This window comes from Protomyctophum bolini (genome assembly GCF_963924005.1).
Source record: "Protomyctophum bolini genome assembly, chromosome: 11".
In the NCBI taxonomy this organism is placed as follows: domain Eukaryota; kingdom Metazoa; phylum Chordata; class Actinopteri; order Myctophiformes; family Myctophidae; genus Protomyctophum; species Protomyctophum bolini.
Genome location: NC_137872.1, coordinates 6,801,713 through 6,821,417, shown reverse-complemented (window position 1 = coordinate 6,821,417; position 19,705 = coordinate 6,801,713). Strand labels below are relative to the sequence as shown.

General features: G+C 49.5%; 3 protein-coding genes across 3 annotated transcripts in view; 1 reads left to right on the top strand and 2 right to left on the bottom strand.

Annotated features, from left to right (window-relative positions):
• LOC308324648 (BAR/IMD domain-containing adapter protein 2-like 1) overlaps positions 1-19,705 on the bottom strand; it is a 58,591-nt gene that overhangs the window by 26,961 nt on the left and 11,925 nt on the right. The window contains exon 4 of the mRNA XM_080776850.1: positions 1,357-1,418. Within this exon, the coding sequence (XP_080632976.1) occupies positions 1,357-1,418 (62 nt within the window). The remainder of the gene's footprint in view (positions 1-1,356; positions 1,419-19,705) is intronic.
• On the top strand, positions 4,490-5,578 carry LOC308324343 (zinc finger protein RFP-like; the record flags this gene model as incomplete). The annotated part of the gene is made up of 1 exon (XM_080776385.1): positions 4,490-5,578. The coding sequence occupies one exon, from the start codon at positions 4,490-4,492 to the stop codon at positions 5,576-5,578; it is 1,089 nt and encodes a 362-aa protein (XP_080632511.1).
• On the bottom strand, positions 12,133-13,200 carry LOC308324342 (zinc finger protein RFP-like; the record flags this gene model as incomplete). Its single annotated transcript, XM_080776384.1, has 1 exon — positions 12,133-13,200. The coding sequence occupies one exon, from the start codon at positions 13,198-13,200 to the stop codon at positions 12,133-12,135; it is 1,068 nt and encodes a 355-aa protein (XP_080632510.1).

The window sequence follows — 19,705 nt, the reverse complement described above, 5'->3', positions numbered from 1 at the left end:
GGTGAAAAAAGAACAGAAAAGAATAATAATAATTAAGTAATTAATTAAAATTAAAATGTTACCGAAAAGCAACGCTGGGTCTTACAGGGTTAAACGTTTTTTATCCCACAATTTTGCAACCCATTTTTTCACCCAGTGTCAATTATCTAATGTAATCCCAGTGTGCACTACACTTCCTCGGGGGCGGGGGGCAGCGGACTGACCTAATGCTTCCTTCTATGCATGAGGTGTCCAAGCTGCTTCTTTTCACCTGAAAGGGGAGAGTTTCACCGGCCGGACGTAGCGCGTGGAAGGAACACGTTATTCCGACCAGTTCCTTTCCCCTCCATCAGGCGCCCCGGCTGGGGGAGGCAGTTTAGAGACCAGGATTACTGCATGTTTTTGTGAGGGTACCTACTCTAGCCCATTCTGAACGGGAACCCATTTTGGTGTTAGCATCATGTCATGCTTTATCTATTGAAAAATAGCAGATCTACAAGCTCATAGCGCGCCACCGAGTGGCGCGCTACGAGCTTGTAGGTCTGCTATTTTTGAAAAATCGAAGAACGACTGACATTTTTAGAATCTGATCTCAGGTCAGAATGGGTTAATCAGACCAGTGTGTGTCCAGTGGAAACCTCGTATGAATCTGATCTCAGGTCAGAATGGGCTAGGAGACACGGGGAGAACATGCAAACTCCACACAGAAAGGCCCTTTCGCCAACCCCGCCTTCGGGTATGGGCACTCGGAGGAGGGAACACGCACCCAGTATATGGTGTTCATTTAAGTTAGAATATTATTGATGTAAGAGTTTTTTGAGCCTCAGATCATGAACGCAGCGTTTTGCAATTCACATGCAATATTTCACAGACTTTCATACTATAGGCTGAGGGATATATCCCACCCTTTTCACATTGGCCTGTTATAGCTCCACCAACAGGTGGATTATTTTGGAACAAAATGCCTCAAATCATCCAATTGGGCGCGAGCAGAAATACCACCACCCTTTATCTAGTTTTTATTTTATTAAAATAATTCTTTATGTGAACCACATCACACGGCTAGTTTTAAACAACGAACAGCAGGCTTCCCTCCGAGGTGGAAAGTGTGGTGACGCTGAGGCTAATCATCACAGGTGTTGAGTGACAGGTGGCTGGGAGGGGCGCGGCAGGGGATTAGCATAGACAGGTGACGCAACACTTTATGGAAACACATTCACTCACACATTCACTTACACACACACACACACACACACACACACACACACACACACACACACACACACACACACACACACACACACACACACACACACACACACACACACACACACACACACACACACACACACACACACACACACACAGGAAACTCACATTCTCTTCCAGTTCAAGGTGGACCTTCCTGTGGACTTCTGAAATATTGATCAGCACAACACCTGAGAGAGAGAGAGATAGAGAGAGAGGGAGAGGGAGAGGGAGAGGGAGAGGGAGATCAGGGAGAGGGAGAGAGAGAGAGAGGGAGAGGGAGAGGGAGAGGGAGAGGGAGAGGGAGAGGGAGAGGGAGAGGGAGAGGGAGAGAGCGCATTTAGTTCAAAGGAACAATAAAGGAACCATTCTATCATCAGTGTGGAGCTGGAGGGCACAGAGTGACAGACGCATGACTACAGAGTACAGAGACAACTATGCATACACAGAATACTACTGAACAATGAATGAACCTGGTTATCTGACATCTGCGTTTCCACAAACCCTCAACGCTGGACACAGGAGGGGCTATTAGCACCCCTCTACACAAACCCTCAACGCTGGACACAGGAGGGGCTATTAGCACCCCTCTACACAAACTCTCAACGCTGGACACAGGAGGGGCTATTAGCACCCCTCTACACAAACCCTCAACGCTGGACACAGGAGGGGCTATTAGCACCCCTCTACACAAACCCTCAACGCTGGACACAGGAGGGGCTATTAGCACCCCTCTACACAAACCCTCAACGCTGGACACAGGAGGGGCTATTAGCACCCCTCTACACAAACCCTCAACGCTGGACACAGGAGGGGCTATTAGCACCCCTCTACACAAACTCTCAACGCTGGACACAGGAGGGAGTTTTCCGATTTCAATAAATTACACCGTTTCAAAGCTTACATTCAGTACTTCCATGAGCAAAGAGCTGAACAAATGACCCCAGCAGCACTATAAACTATGGGAGCATCATCCGCACGTGCACGTACACGCACACGCACACGCAAGCCATCATCGCGATGCCACCCACAGCCCTGCTAATGAAACACGTCTCATAGCGGCATGCATGCAGGTTGTGGGGCAGGCGGGCACACGCCAGCACATTATGCCAACGCCCGCCAGCTCTGCGTGGTGGTGCCGCTCTCAGCCAATCAAATGAGGATTATGATGATGGAACCTCACGCCAAACAATACTTTCTTCTTAACAGCGCTCCCCCAGAGTGCACGATGCAACCCTGCTGACCAGGCTTGGATATGCAGTGTCCAGATGGTTGGATATACGCAGTGCAGGGAGAGGCTTTTGACTTGCTTTGACGTCTATAGCAAATGTTGGTTCTCATTGTTTTTTTGTTTATTAGCTATTCTGTTGCCTAGCTGTTATATGTAAGCATGTAAACATGTTAGGAATTTGTTTCTGTAGTGTATTTTAGATGGTTATTTTTTTGTAATAGTACAACATAAACAATACAGAGAGTCACTGTGCAATACTTTAAAACAGTTGTCATGTTGCACACATTGCCTAAAATGGCTGATATCTGCGCCGCCCTTGTTGAAAACAATGCATCTCAAACTCCAGCGTGTCACTCTCCAAAGCAGCATGAACAGCCCTCGAGCGTTTTCTGACCCCCTCAAAATGACACCACTCTCCTAGTCTACACACCACTCTCCTAGTCGACACACCACTCTCCTAGTCGACAGACCACTCTCCTGCAGTCGACACACCACTCTCCTAGTCGACACACCACTCTCCTAGTCGACACACCACTCTCCTAGTCGACACACCACTCTCCTAGTCGACACACCACTCTCCTGCAGTCGACACACCACTCTCCTAGTCGACACACCACTCTCCTAGTCGACACACCACTCTCCTGCAGTCGACACACCACTCTCCTAGTCTACACACCACTCTCCTAGTCGACACACCACTCTCCTAGTCGACACACCACTCTCCTAGTCGACACACTACTTATAGTCGACACCACTCTCCTAGTCGACACACCACTCTCCTAGTCGACACACCACTCTCCTAGTCGACACACCACTCTCCTAGTCGACACACCACTCTCCTAGTCGACACACCACTCTCCTAATCGACACACCACTCTCCTAGTCGACACACCACTCTCCTAGTCGACACACCACTCTCCTGCAGTCGACACACCACTCTCCTAGTCGACACACCACTCTCCTAGTCGACACACCACTCTCATAGTCGACACACCACTCTCCTAGTCGACACACCACTCTCCTAGTCGACACACCACTCTCCTAGTCGACACACCACTCTCCTAGTCGACACACCACTCTCCTAGTCGACACACCACTCTCCTAGTCTACCCACCACTCTCCTAGTCGAGACACAACTCTCCTAGTCGACACACCACTCTCCTGCAGTCGACACACCACTCTCCTAGTCTACCCACCACTCTCCTAGTCGACACACCACTCTCCTAGTCGACACACCACTCATAGTCGACACACCACTCTCCTAGTCGACACACCACTCTCCTAGTCGACACACCACTCTCCTAATCGACACACCACTCTCCTAGTCGACACACCACTTTCCTAGTCGACACACCACTCTCCTAGTCTACACACCACTATCCTAGTCGACACACCACTCTCCTAGTCGACACACCACTCTCCTAGTCTACACACCACTCTCCTAGTCGACACACCACTCTCCTAGTCGACACACCACTCTCCTAGTCGACACACCACTCTCCTAGTCGACACACCACTCTCCTAGTCTACACACCACTCTCCTATAGTCGACACACCACTCTCCTAGTCGACACACCACTTATAGTCGACACACCACTCTCCTAGTCGACACACACTCTCCTAGTCGACACACCACTCTCCTAGTCGACACACCACTCTCCTAGTCGACACACAACTCTCCTAACCTGTTAATATGAGCATCAAAGGAATATTTGAATACTTTTTATTAGCATGTGCATTCTATACATTCCATTGGGCTGGACCACCCAGTGTGCAGCTTCCCTGTCTGTTCATAGCAAGTTGCCGTGGTTACCAGACACGTCCAATCAGAGCACTTGGAGACCGGTGTGTTTCCACGTGGAACTTCATATTTAGGCAAAGCTGACATCATATTATGATGTGGGGATTTGAGGAGCTCTATTTAAAAGATGATTCCCACAGTGTGAGTGGCTCAGACTTCACCGGACACTTCCTAGTTATTCAGTTTGTAAGTATTGTTCATAGATTAACAGTTATCGTCAGTGTGTAGAGATGGCGTCTGCCAGTGGAGAATATGACAGAAAGGCAGAGGCTGAAATCCAGAAGATGATCCAGGACAGACGAGTGAAGATTCAGGAGGTCAGACGCTCGGTAGAGCTCAGCAGGAAAGATGCAGACGCAGTCATAGCAGACAGTGTGCAGGTCTTCACCGCTCTGATCAGCTGTATTCAGAGAAGCCAGGCTGAGCTCATTGGTGTGATTGAAGAGAAGCAGAAAACAACAGAGAAACAGGCGGAAGGCTTCATCAATGAGCTGCAACAGGACATCACTAAGTTGGAGAAGGGAAGCTCTGAGCTGAAACAGCTCTCACTCACTGAAGACCACCTCCACCTCCTCCAGAACTTCACCTCCATCAAGACCCCTCCACCCACCAAGGACTGGACAAAGGTCAATGTCCATCAGGCTTCATGTGTGGGGACTGTGAGGACAGCTGTGGCTCAGCTGGAGAAGACACTCAGTGAAGAGATGAAGAAGAGGCTGAGTGATGTTGAACTGAGGAGGATCCAACGATATGAGGTTACTGTGACTCTGGACCCTGATACAGCACATCCCTGGCTCATCCTGTCTGAGGATGGAAAACAAGTGAGTTGTGGAAACGTAAAGAAGAATCTCCCCCAAAACAAAGAGAGATTCTCTACAGGTGTATGTGTCTTAGGAAAACAAAGCATTTACTCAGGAAGGTTTTACTATGAGGTTCAGGTTGTAGGGAAGACTGGCTGGTGGTTAGGAGTGGCCAGAGAGTCCATCAACAGGAAGGGACCAATCACAGTGAGACTCAACAACAGTTGCTGGACTATAAGGTTGAGGAAGGTAAATGAGTACTGGGCTAATGCTGACCCTCCTGTCCTCCTCCCTGTAAGAGAGGAGCTCCAGAAAGTGGGAGTGTTTGTGGATTATGATGAGGGTCTGGTCTCCTTTTATGATGTGGAGACCAGAGTCCACCTCTACTCTTTCACTGGCTGCTCCTTCACTGAGAGACTCTACCCATTCTTCGGCCCATATTCGAACCAACATGCTACAAACTCTTCTCCTCTGATCATCTCTCCTGTCAATCACAGCAATGAAGGACAAGGACTCTAGACTGAGTCCAGTGAGGAGACTCACCCGTTGTCTGTATGACAAGCAGGTCAAAATGTTCTGGACAACCAGAACTCCGGTCAGGTCGGTGGATCTGGGAAAACCGCTGGTCTGACCGACTTAACACCGGGCGTCGCTCTCCCTCGGTTTGAAGTTCGGTCAGATGGTTGTCGATTAAGGTAGTTAACTACAACTAAATAACCAAAACTGGAATTGGAAAGAAAAAATAATATAAATATATATAGTTTACTAAAAATGAAAAAAATGATGACTAACTGAAACAGTTTTGTGTATTTTCAAAACAAAAAAATCTAAGTAAAATCCAAAAGAAAATTAGCTTAGTTTTAAGCGCCCCTCAAGAAAAATAGGTTAGGCCCAAAAAGGAAGAGTGCAAGAAACCACCAGGGGTTTTCATGGGTGTAAGCTTCACAAAACGAATTAACCACAGAATGAAAACATTATTCCTGTGGGGAAGTGGGTCTTTAACCAACAAGAAGACTAACATGATTATTATCGTATCATTTAGCCAGTAGGGAGACCAGATAGACGGGTGGCAGCCGGAATGAAGATAAGAGCAGTTTGGGTTAGCACCCCAGCTTGTGTCCTCCGTGAGGAGGAAGTCTAACAAACCTGCACGGTGAGGCCTTTATAGGAGGGCCTTGAAGCCTCAAGCGGAGCCTGCAGCACCACAGTTGCCCAAGTGGAGCCTGAAGAACCACTGCGGCTCAAGAATCCACCACTACTGAATTAAATACCTGAGCAGTACTAATACTTATCAGTGTAGTGGTGTCTATGAGGAGTACTAATACTTATCAGTGTATCTGGGGAGTACTAATACTTATCAGTGTCTCTGAGGAGTACTGATACTTATCAGTGTCTCTGAGGAGTAATAATACTCATCGGTGTCTACTCTGCTGCAGAGAGAGAGAGAGAGAGAGAGAGAGAGAGACTTCCTCTTGGAAAAGAACAGGCAGGGGTGATTTGCATATTGTACTCAATAAAAATAATGATAATATAACAAACTTGCTTTTCAGGAAATGGGATGTGTTGTGAGCTAGTACATCTGCTGGGTGGGTGGGATGTGTTGTGAGCTAGTACATCTGCTGGGTGGGTGGGATGCGTTGTGAGCTAGTACATCTGCTGGGTGGGTGGGTGGGATGTGTTGTGAGCTAGTACATCTGCTGGGTGGGTGGGATGTGTTGTGAGCTAGTACATCTGCTGGGTGGGTGGGATGTGTTGTGAGCTAGTACATCTGCTGGGTGGGTGGGATGCGTTGTGAGCTAGTACATCTGCTGGGTGGGTGGGTGGGATGTGTTGTGAGCTAGTACATCTGCTGGGTGGGTGGGATGCGTTGTGAGCTAGTACATCTGCTGGGTGGGTGGGTGGGATGTGTTGTGAGCTAGTACATCTGCTGGGTGGGTGGGATGCGTTGTGAGCTAGTACATCTGCTGGGTGGGTGGGATGCGTTGTGAGCTATAGTACATCTGCTGGGTGGGTGGGATGCGTTGTGAGCTATAGTACATCTGCTGGGTGGGTGGGATGCGTTGTGAGCTATAGTACATCTGCTGGGTGGGTGGGATGCGTTGTGAGCTAGTACATCTGCTGGGTGGGTGGGATGTGTTGTGAGCTAGTACATCTGCTGGGTGGGTGGGATGTGTTGTGAGCTAGTACATCTGCTGGGTGGGTGGGATGCGTTGTGAGCTATAGTACATCTGCTGGGTGGGTGGGATGCGTTGTGAGCTATAGTACATCTGCTGGGTGGGTGGGATGCGTTGTGAGCTAGTACATCTGCTGGGTGGGATGTGTTGTGAGCTATAGTACATCTGCTGGGTGGGATGTGTTGTGAGCTATAGTACATCTGCTGGGTGGGTGGGTGGGATGCGTTGTGAGCTATAGTACATCTGCTGGGTGGGTGGGATGCGTTGTGAGCTAGTACATCTGCTGGGTGGGTGGGATGCGTTGTGAGCTAGTACATCTGCTGGGTGGGTGGGTGGGATGCGTTGTGAGCTAGTACATCTGCTGGGTGGGTGGGATGTGTTGTGAGCTAGTACATCTGCTGGGTGGGTGGGATGTGTTGTGAGCTAGTACATCTGCTGGATCATCAGCAGATGTACTAGCTCACAACACATCCCATTTCCTGAAAAGCAAGTTTGTTATATTATCATTATTTTTATTGAGTACAATATGCAAATCACCCCTGCCTGTTCTTTTCCAAGAGGAAGTCTCTCTCTCTCTCTCTCTCTCTCTCTCTCTCTCTGCAGCAGAGTAGACACCGATGAGTATTAGTACTCCTCAGAGACACTGATAAGTATCAGTACTCCTCAGAGACACTGATAAGTATTAGTACTCCCCAGATACACTGATAAGTATTAGTACTCCTCATAGACACCACTACACTGATAAGTATTAGTACTGCTCAGAGACACAGATAAGTATTAGTACTCCTCAGAGACACTGATAAGTACTAGTACTCCTCAGAGACACTGATAAGTATTAGTACTCCTCATAGACACCACTACACTGATAAGTATTAGTACTCCTCAGAGACACTGATAAGTATTAGTACTCCTCAGATAAACTACACTGATAAGTATCAGTACTTCATCTACACTGATAAGCAGACGTGTAGAAGTACTTGCCTGTTTCACTGAAGTAAAAGTATCAATTCTCAGTTCTCTATTCAAATCAAATTGCATCAAAGTACTTATTATGCAGAAAGTTCTACATGCAGATTGGCTGTTTTCAAAGTATTAATTAATTAAGGCTTTGTCTTTTATGCAAACCCAACGGAGACACAAAATGTAACAGAAAATACTCTGCACATTGTCTTCAAATACAATACAATTAAATGGGAATATAAAAACCATTCAATAAAAAAAACGAAAACACGGATACCTCAAGTATTAGAAAGACACCATCAGTCACCAGAACAAAGGAACGATTAATCTATCATGGTTAAAATAGAGGTTGAAGTTACAATGGGTTTGTATAGGAAGGGGGCGGGGCAGCTAAAATGAATACCAAATGATAATCTAAATACTGAATTGAGCAACTTATAAACTGTCTGGGCTGTTCACATAAGCCTGAGTAGACGATAAAATTTACCTTTTTTTTTCGTGAAGTGAAATATGCCTTTTAATGTGCAGGAGTTTTTGGAGTATATACGGTTTTGAAAAAAAAAAAGTACACAATAATAATAAAGTAATAATAAAGCCATGTAGAAGTACAGCAACGATTGTACATATAAACAAAGTACTACTTGAGTAACATGTACTTTTGTCCTTTCGTTCGGCCGCAGCGCACCAGGCGTGTGTGTGTGTGTGTGTGTGTGAGATAACGGCAGGAGCAGCACTCGTAAACGCAGACGTGAAACAGCCGTCAGCGCTGATAAGACATGTTGACACAATGCCTGTATGGCCCTTCAGTCAGCAGCAACACACTCACGCACTCACTCACGCACTCACTCACTCACTCACGCACGCACTCACGCACGCACAAACTGAACTAGTTCAAATAGATATATAAGCTCGCGTGTCGATTCATGTAGATCGGCTACAGTTGAACTATTTTAAAATGTAGGACATTGGTGGTGCAGGACAGAGCCCTGACGTAAGGACAGGGCCCTCTGACGTAAGGACAGGGCCCTGACGTAAGGACAGGGCCCTGACGTAGGACAGGGCCCTGACGTAAGGACAGGGCCCTGACGTAAGGACAGGGCCCTGACGTAAGGACAGGGCCCTCTGACGTAAGGACAGGGCCCTCTGACGTAAGGACAGGGCCCTGACGTAAGGACAGGGCCCTGACGTAAGGACAGGGCCCTCTGACGTAAGGACAGGGCCCTCTGATGTAAGGACAGGGCCCTCTGACGTAAGGACAGGGCCCTCTGACGTAAGGACAGGGCCTTGACGTAAGGACAGGGCCCTGATGTAAGGACATGGCCCTCTGACGTAAGGACAGGGCCCTGACGTAAGGACAGGGCCCTGACGTAAGGACAGGGCCCTGACGTAAGGACAGGGCCCTCTGTCGTAAGGACAGGGCCCTGATGTAAGGACAGGGCCCTCTGACGTAAGGACAGGGCCCTGATGTAAGGACAGGGCCCTCTGATGTAAGGACAGGGCCCTGACGTAAGGACAGGGCCCTGACGTAAGGACAGGGCCCTGACGTAAGGACAGGGCCCTGACGTAAGGACAGGGCCCTGACGTAAGGACAGGGCCCTGACGTAAGGACAGGGCCCTCTGTCGTAAGGACAGGGCCCTCTGACGTAAGGACAGGGCCCTCTGACGTAAGGACAGGGCCCTGATGTAAGGACAGGGCCCTGACGTAAGGACAGGGCCCTCTGACGTAAGGACAGGGCCCTCTGACGTAAGGACAGGGCCCTCTGACGTAAGGACAGGGCCCTGACGTAAGGACAGGGCCCTGACGTAAGGACAGGGCCCTCTGACGTAAGGACAGGGCCCTGACGTAAGGACAGGGCCCTGACGTAAGGACAGGGCCCGCTGACGTAAGGACAGGGCCCTGACGTAAGGACAGGGCCCTCTGACGTAAGGACAGGGCCCTCTGACGTAAGGACAGGGCCCTCTGATGTAAGGACAGGGCCCTGACGTAAGGACAGGGCCCTGACGTAAGGACAGGGCCCTGACGTAAGGACAGGGCCCTCTGACGTAAGGACAGGGCCCTCTGACGTAAGGACAGGGCCCTCTGACGTAAGGACAGGGCCTTGACGTAAGGACAGGGCCCTGATGTAAGGACATGGCCCTCTGACGTAAGGACAGGGCCCTGACGTAAGGACAGGGCCCTGACGTAAGGACAGGGCCCTCTGTCGTAAGGACAGGGCCCTCTGACGTAAGGACAGTGCCCTCTGACGTAAGGACAGGGTCCTGACGTAAGGACAGGGCCCTCTGACGTAAGGACAGGGCCCTGACGTAAGGACAGGGCCCTGACGTAAGGACAGGGCCCTGACGTAAGGACAGGGTCCTGACGTAAGGACAGGGCCCTCTGACGTAAGGACAGGGCCCTGACGTAAGGACAGGGCCCTCTGACGTAAGGACAGGGCCCTCTGACGTAAGGACAGGGCCCTGACGTAAGGACAGGGCCCTGACGTAAGGACAGGGCCCTCTGACGTAAGGACAGGGCCCTGACGTAAGGACAGGGTCCTGACGCAAGGACAGGGCCCTGACGTAAGGACAGGGCCCTGACGTAAGGACAGGGCCCTCTGACGTAAGGACAGGGCCCTCTGACGTAAGGACAGGGCCCTGACGTAAGGACAGGGCCCTCTGACGTAAGGACAGGGCCCTCTGACGTAAGGACAGGGCCCTGACGTAAGGACAGGGCCCTCTGACGTAAGGACAGGGCCCTCTGACGTAAGGACAGGGCCCTCTGACGTAAGGACAGGGCCCTCCGACGTAAGGACATGGCCCTCTGACGTAAGGACAGAGCCCTGACGTAAGGACAGGGCCCTCTGACGTAAGGACAGGGCCCTCTGACGTAAGGACAGGGCCCTGATATAAGGACAGGGCCCTGACGTAAGGACAGGGCCCTCTGACGTAAGGACAGGGCCCTGTCGTAAGGACAGTGCCCTGATGTAGGACAGGGCCCTGATGTAAGGACAGGGTCCTGATGTAAGGACAGGGCCCTGACGTAAGGACAGGGCCCTGATGTAAGGACAGGGCCCTCTGACGTAAGGACAGGGCCCTCTGACGTAAGGACAGGGCCCTCTGACGTAAGGACAGGGCCCTGACGTAAGGACAGGGCCCTCTGACGTAAGGACATGGCCCTGACGTAAGGACAGGGCCCTCTGACGTAAGGACAGGGCCCTGACGTAAGGACAGGGCCCTCTGACGTAGGATGTGTGCGCAGGCGTTACACGGATCTTCGCCTCGCCTTCAGAAACAAAAAAAAGTAAATGCGGGACGGCCAAATTGTGGGTGCAACCAACAGTGTTGGGTATATTACTTTATATTTGGAATATATTTCTTATTACCTTAATTTTAAAGTAATATATTGTATTACATATTACTGTCTGAGCAAGAGTAATATAATTTTACTATTACATATTACTTTTTTTAAATGCTCAAATTGAACAATTAAATATTTAGTATAATTATAAATGATATATTGTGTAGACCAGTGGTGAATCATGTTTTTTTTTTCAGTGGTAATTTATTTATTTTCTATTTAATGTTTTGAGGGGCGCTTAAAACTAAGGTCATTTTATTTTGGATTTGAGTTAGATTTTTATTTTTGTAAATTCACAAAACTGTTTCAGTTAGTCAAGTAAAATATACATTAATTGTATTCTTGTATATATAGGCATAATGAAGTTCTGGTTGTCCAGAACATTTTGACCTGCTTGTCATACAGACAACAGGTGAGTCGCCTCACTGGACTCAGTCTAGAGTCCTTGTCCTTCATTGCTGTGATTGACAGGAGAGATGATCAGAGGAGCAGAGTCTGTACCATTGAACAGTAGATCTGCTATTGTTTTAACGTTTTACATGGGGTTTTTTTTAACTCTCCTGCCTACAATGTACTGCTTATTTAAACCCCATGCTGTTCTTCTAGGTGACGACAGCAGAGATGATCAGAGGAGCAGAGTTTACACCACCAGCATTAAGAGCGGGACCGAAGAATGGGTAGAGTCTCTCAGTGAAGGAGCAGCCAGTGAAAGAGTAGAGGTGGACTCCGGTCTCCACATCATAAAAGGAGACCAGACCCTCATCATAATCCACAAACACTCCCACTTTCTGGAGCTCTTCTCTTACAGGAAGGAGGACAGGAGGGTCAGCATTAGCCCAGTACTCATTTACCTTCCTCAACCTTATAGTCCAGCAACTATTGTTGAGTCTCACTGTGATTGGTCCCTTCCTGTTGATGGACTCTCTGGCCACTCCTAACCACCAGCTAGTCTTCCCTCCAACCTGAACCTCATAGTAAAACCTTCCTGAGGAAATGCTTTGTTTTCCTAAGACACATACACCTGTAGAGAATCTCTCTTTGTTTTGGGGGAGATTCTTCCTTACGTTTCCACAACTCACTTGTTTTCCATCCTCAGACAGGATGAGCCCGGGATGTGCTGTATCAGGGTCCAGAGTCACAGTAACCTCATATCGTTGGATCCTCCTCAGTTCAACATTACACAGCTTCTTCTTCATCTCTTCACTGAGTGTCTTCTCCAGCTGAGCCACAGCTGTCCTCACAGTCCCCACACATGAAGCCTGATGGACATTGACCTTTGTCCAGTCCTTGGTGGGTGGAGGGGTCTTGATGGAGGTGAAGTTCTGGAGGAGGTGGAGGTGGTCTTCAGCGAGTGAGAGCCGTTTCAGCTCAGAGCTTCCCTTCTCCAACTTAGTGATGTCCTGTTGCAGCTCATTGATGAAGCCTTCCGCCTGGTTCTCTGTTGTTTTCTGCTTCTCTTCAATCACACCAATGAGCTCAGCCTGGCTTCTCTGAATACAGCTGATCAGAGCGGTGAGGACCTGCACACTGTCTGCTATGACTGCGTCTGCATCCTTCCTGCTGAGCTCTACTGAGCGTCTGACCTCCTGAATCTTCACTCGTCTGTCCTGGATCATCTTCTGGATTCCAGCCTCTGCCTTTCTGTCATATTCTCCGCTGGCAGACGCCATCTCTACACACTGACGATAACTGTTAATCTATGAACAATACCTACAAACTGAATAAGTAGGAAGTGTCCGGTGAAGTCTGAGCCACTCACACTGTGGGAATCATCTTTTAAATAGAGCTCCTCAAATCCCCACATCATAATAATGACGTCAGCTTTGCCTAAATATGCAACTATTCAAATGCACTCTGTCGAGCTTCCAACTTGCGCTTTGCACACAAGTTGGCAATATGGAAAAAGTGAAGGTCCGCTAATGGTCTAAACTTATTTGAATTTAGGAATGGGAAAGAAAATCCAAGATTAAACGTTTACATCATGGGGTTTACATTGTTAGCTTAATTGTTAAGTCAGCCGCTTCCATTTTTCAAGGGCCTCCCCTGGTCGAATGTGTAATTAGATGTCCCAACTGACTCCAGTTCAGTCGACAGGCACAACTTCCTTGAAAAACATGGACGCGGATCACTAAACAAGCTATTTAAATGCTCGTTTAACCGTTTAAACTTGGATTCTCTTTGCCGTTCCTAAATTCAAATTAGTTTAGACCATTAGCGGACCTTCACTTTTTGCACACAATGTGCAGGTTTTTTCTGAACCGCAGTGGGAGGGGGATAGACAGACTGGCTGTGGGTGCAGTTATGTGGCCGTCCACAGACTCCACACAAGCAACTGAACGTGGAGAAAGTTACAAAGCACACCATTTGCTCCAAGGTAAGTTGTTTGTTGTTTATTAGACGATTGATTTAACCACTGTTTAGTAAAAGTTGACGTTAATAGTATGATTTAGTAGCAGGGAGGGTGAAGGAGTGACCGCCCGGTCCTCCACCTACATATTGTAGACCTTGACATGTGTGCACCCACGGGAAAAGGAATAAAAAATAAAATGCCCCAAACGCTCTGGGTACCTTCACACTGTTGCAGGACGTTTCACCATGGCGTTATTATAGTATGGATGTTGTTGATATGAATACTTCTATTCTCCTTCGGGAAAAAACATGTTTGTCCTGCTTGGCAACAGTATCGGGGGAGGTGCGCGTGCAGGAGCTAGAGCAGGTGGTCCAATGACCCATGGGTCAGCGGTTCGAGTCCCGGCTCGGTTGGTACCTTGCATGGCTTCCGCCGCAATCGGTGTATGAATGTGTGTGTGAATGGGTGAATGTAATGCACTATGTGAAGCGCATTGGATAAAGGCGCTATATAAATGCACCATTTACCATTTTAGCGCAAAGGCCATCAGGGGTTCAGAGTCTTGCTCAAGGACGCTTTGACAATATAACTGGGGGAGCCCACAGGGATCGGTTCCCGTCCGGCCGCTCCACCCCTGAGTCACTGCCCTGGTTAACCTGCCACACATGTCGGGAGCCACGGGTTAGTTGTAACCTGCCACGGGTGAGTCGTAACCAACCACGCATGTGAGGAGCGACGGTGTTGTCGGACTAATGCGTGTCACAATGCTCGTATGGGCTTAACCCATTTACACCTGAAGACGATTCCACAATTGCCTTCAGACAGTTTTCTGAAAAACCCATGTTTCTATGCCAGTGTTTCTCAAACATTTTCATGTCAAGGACCCCCAAATATATTATATGTAATTGGCCGCCGACCCCCATCTGAAAATATTGTTGTTCCAGGGACCCCCCCAGAAGCAAAGATTTGAGCCAAAAACGAACGGTCTGAAAGAACATATTCAAACATTTGGGCCACATTTTTACGATATTTCAAAAATATAGCAGGCCTACAAGTGCACTCGGTGCCGCGCTATGAGCTTGTAGATCTGCTATTTTTCAAAAGCTAAAGTATAACATAATGCTTTAAAACACCAAAGTCGATGCTTCACGAAGCAGACATTATGATACAAGCCTCTGCGAGGATCAAACAACGCCTGCAGAGTAGCGTGTACGCACAGAGTTAGTTAATCATGACATGCAAAGCAGCCCCACCACGCCTCCGTCCACACGCTCCTTTGACTGGCTGTGGGCACCGCTGTGTGTGCGTATGTGTGTGTGTGTGTGTGTGTGTGTGTGTGTGTGTGTGTGTGTGTGTGTGTGTGTGTGTGTGTGTGTGTGTGCGTGCGTGCGTGCACCAGGTGCCACCCGTCCTGCACGGAGCCAGACACACACATGGCACACAGTGTGACAGGATTATGTATGGAAAGCAGGCTGGGGCACCTTTCTGAAGCAGACAGATAATACCTGCACAAGAACTGTGTGCATGTGCGTGTGTGTGTGTGTGTGTGTGTGCGTGCGTTCTTTTAAAGGTATTTGGTGCTTACATAGCGAAAGAACAACATTCTGTGGGTCTTGAAAGATTACTTAAAAGAAACACAGCTGGCTGGCTACAGTTTTAGCTACAGTTATAGCTAGCTTTAAGCCTTAACCACACCAAAAGGGTGGAGACGGTTTTAGCGTTGTCCCTGCGGTGTGATACATCCGGTTTTAGCGTTGTCCCTGCGGTGTGATACATCCGGTTGCGCGTCGATGCACGTCGTCCATAGTGACTCAACGCATGGAACGCAACGGCCCAAACCACACCAAAGGGTCGAGACGGTTTTACCGTTAACTCCTTGCAACCGTTTGGACCCCGAGGAGTTGCACGGTGACCCTGTGGTGTGGTTGGGGCCTTAAACCATCACCGGTGGTAGAAAAATAAGCACTCACTTAAAGTATTAATACTGCAACATAACGTAACTACTACAACTAAGAGTTCGGAATTCAAAATTCACATGAGTAAAAGTATCACTGCGCAGAAAGCATGCCCCACACACACACACACACACACACACACACACACAGAGAGAGAGAGAGAGAGAGAGAGAGAGAGGTAACAGCGTGGACACTTTTACAATCACATGTCCGGTTTCAGGTGCTTCCTGCCAGCAGGTTTAGGGTTACATGGAGGGGTTGGATTCACTGGGGGGACCCGTGCCTCTGCATTCGTTCTCTGGTCATGCATTTCCATGTCCTGCAGTCACTGGGGATATGCGTTCTCTCTGTGCTTCTACATCAGGGGTTCTCAAGCCCCTCCCCACCAACAATACAAACTGACTGCAAAAATAACCTTAATAATAGAGAAAATATATCATGAATGAATACTGAAACCAGATATAACCATTAAGGAAAGTGTATGCATGCACCACGTACCCCCCCCCCCCTCCATCTAGCATTTGGAGAATGTGGAATAGTTGTTTGGCTACGTGAGACCATGTTAGGAGGCACGAGGCATGCTGGCCTGGGAGGAGGAGGAGAGGAGGGAGTGCTAACAGGGGTAGCCAGAACCTCTCAAGAGTATCTGCTTTCTGCTTGACTCCGCGTCACTGGGAGTCAGGTTACAGGCAGGTGGAAGGCAGCCAGGCAGGCAGGCATGCAGGCAGGTAGCCAGACCGGCAGGTATGCAGGCAGGTAGCCAGGCAGGCAGGCAGGTAGCCAGGCAGGCAGGTAGCCAGGCAGGCAGGCAGGTAGCCAGGCAGGCAGCCTGTCCTGCCTGTGCTGTCCTCTCCTCTCCCCGCCCCGTCCTGTCTAAGCTCGCCGGTTTTATTCAAGCATATTTTGTATGTATACAAAACACATCTGCATCCGATTACTAGCCTATTTTTAACCTCAGGTTTTCATACCTGCTAGTGCTATTAGCTACTACATCACTGCTGTTTGAAATCGCCATATTTTAACTTTTGTGTTTTTTATTTTGTAAATTAACACTAAAGGGGTCACACAGAAGTATCAAAAGTAGCAGATACACAAGGGCGATGCGAAGTGACTCGTTCCATTCGGGGTTCTTCGGGTTTTCAGGCCTAGCGTTATAATTATAGTCGAGGTTATGTCCCAGTTAATGCTGGGCCTTCATTTTCAGGCCCGTTGAGAACTTTCAATACCCGATATGTTGTCCTTTCAACACTTTTCTTCCTTTCCTTTCCTGACAGCGTGATGCGTCTCTCTTAGTGTGTCTTTGGACCTGGTCCTGACTCCTGTGTGAATGTCTCAGTGGTAAGTGTTTCTGTTTGGACTCCAGTGTGAACAGAACTCAATTGGTTTGAGGCTCAGTGTCTCTTTTCCGAGCGCTCCTGTGTCTCAGTGTGTGAACAGAACTCAAGTGCTTTGAGGCTCACATAACAAAGTCCTCACCTCAGAGGATAGACTCTGTGGAACGGACCGCACCGTGCTACGATGCACCTCACAGAGGATAGACTCTGTGGAACGGACCGCACCGTGCTACGATGCACCTCACCTCAGAGGATAGACTCTGTGGAACGGACCGCACCGTGCTACGATGCACCTCACCTCAGAGGATAGACTCTGTGGAACGGACCGCACCGTGCTACGATGCACCTCACAGAGGATAGACTCTGTGGAACGGACCGCACCGTGCTACGATGCACCTCACCTCAGAGGATAGACTCTGTGGAACGGACCGCACCGTGCTACGATGCACCTCAGAGGATAGACTCTGTGGAACGGACCGCACCGTGCTACGATGCACCTCAGAGGATAGACTCTGTGGAACGGACTGCACCGTGCTACGATGCACCTCACAGAGGATAGACTCTGTGGAACGGACCGCACCGTGCTACGATGCACCTCACCTCAGAGGATAGACTCTGTGGAACGGACCGCACCATGCTACGATGCACCTCACAGAGGATAGACTCTGTGGAACGGACCGCACCGTGCTACGATGCACCTCAAAGAGGATAGACTCTGTGGAACGGACCGCACCGTGCTACGATGCACCTCAAAGAGGATAGACTCTGTGGAACGGACCGCACCGTGCTACGATGCACCTCAGAGGATAGACTCTGTGGAACGGACCGCACCGTGCTACGATGCACCTCACAGAGGATAGACTCTGTGGAACGGACCGCACCGTGCTACGATGCACCTCACCTCAGAGGATAGACTCTGTGGAACGGACCGCACCGTGCTACGATGCACCTCAGAGGATAGACTCTGTGGAACGGACCGCACCGTGCTACGATGCACCTCACCTCAGAGGATAGACTCTGTGGAACGGACCGCACCGTGCTACGATGCACCTCACCTCACAGAGGATAGACTCTGTGGAACGGACCGCACCGTGCTACGATGCACCTCACCTCAGAGGATAGACTCTGTGGAACGGACCGCACCGTGCTACGATGCACCTCACCTCAGAGGATAGACTCTGTGGAACGGACCGCACCGTGCTACGATGCACCTCACAGAGGATAGACTCTGTGGAACGGACCGCACCGTGCTACGATGCACCTCACAGAGGATAGACTCTGTGGAACGGACCGCACCGTGCTACGATGCACCTCACCTCAGAGGATAGACTCTGTGGAACGGACCGCACCGTGCTACGATGCACCTCACAGAGGATAGACTCTGTGGAACGGACCGCACCGTGCTACGATGCACCTCACCTCAGAGGATAGACTCTGTGGAACGGACCGCACCGTGCTACGATGCACCTCACCTCAGAGGATAGACTCTGTGGAACGGACCGCACCGTGCTACGATGCACCTCACAGAGGATAGACTCTGTGGAACGGACCGCACCGTGCTACGATGCACCTCACAGAGGATAGACTCTGTGGAACGGACCGCACCGTGCTACGATGCACCTCACAGAGGATAGACTCTGTGGAACGGACCGCACCGTGCTACGATGCACCTCACAGAGGATAGACTCTGTGGAACGGACCGCACCGTGCTACGATGCACCTCACAGAGGATAGACTCTGTGGAACGGACCGCACCGTGCTACGATGCACCTCACAGAGGATAGACTCTGTGGAACGGACCGCACTGTGCTACGATGCACCTCACAAGAGGATAGACTCTGTGGAACGGACCGCACCGTGCTACGATGCACCTCACCTCAGAGGATAGACTCTGTGGAACGGACCGCACCGTGCTACGATGCACCTCAGAGAGGATAGACTCTGTGGAACGGACCGCACCGTGCTACGATGCACCTCACCTCAGAGGATAGACTCTGTGGAACGGACCGCACCGTGCTACGATGCACCTCACCTCAGAGGATAGACTCTGTGGAACGACCGCACCGTGCTACGATGCACCTCACAGAGGATAGACTCTGTGGAACGGACCGCACCGTGCTACGATGCACCTCAAAGAGGATACTCTGTGGAACGGACCGCACCGTGCTACGATGCACCTCAGAGGATAGACTCTGTGCAGAGGTGGAAAAGCAATAACAAAGTAGGCTACTTTTTACAACGTTAAAAAAATGAGGGGTGTCCACTGTGGCTGCCACATGCCGCCATGCACGAGTGGGGGGGGGGGGGGACATGCATAAGACAAACATCAAAAGTCCATAGACTTGGCTGCCACATTCCACAAGAAAGACGTTGGAGGGGCTATAGGGCACCTCAAAAACATTACTGGTGTTGGTGTGTCACTGTTTTCAGTCCAAATTAGCCCGAAAACATATGATACGTATATAAACGCTGAAATGTTTCTACGTGAGCTATAAAAAATAATGGATGTGATCATTTCTGTGCCAACCTGAAGTTG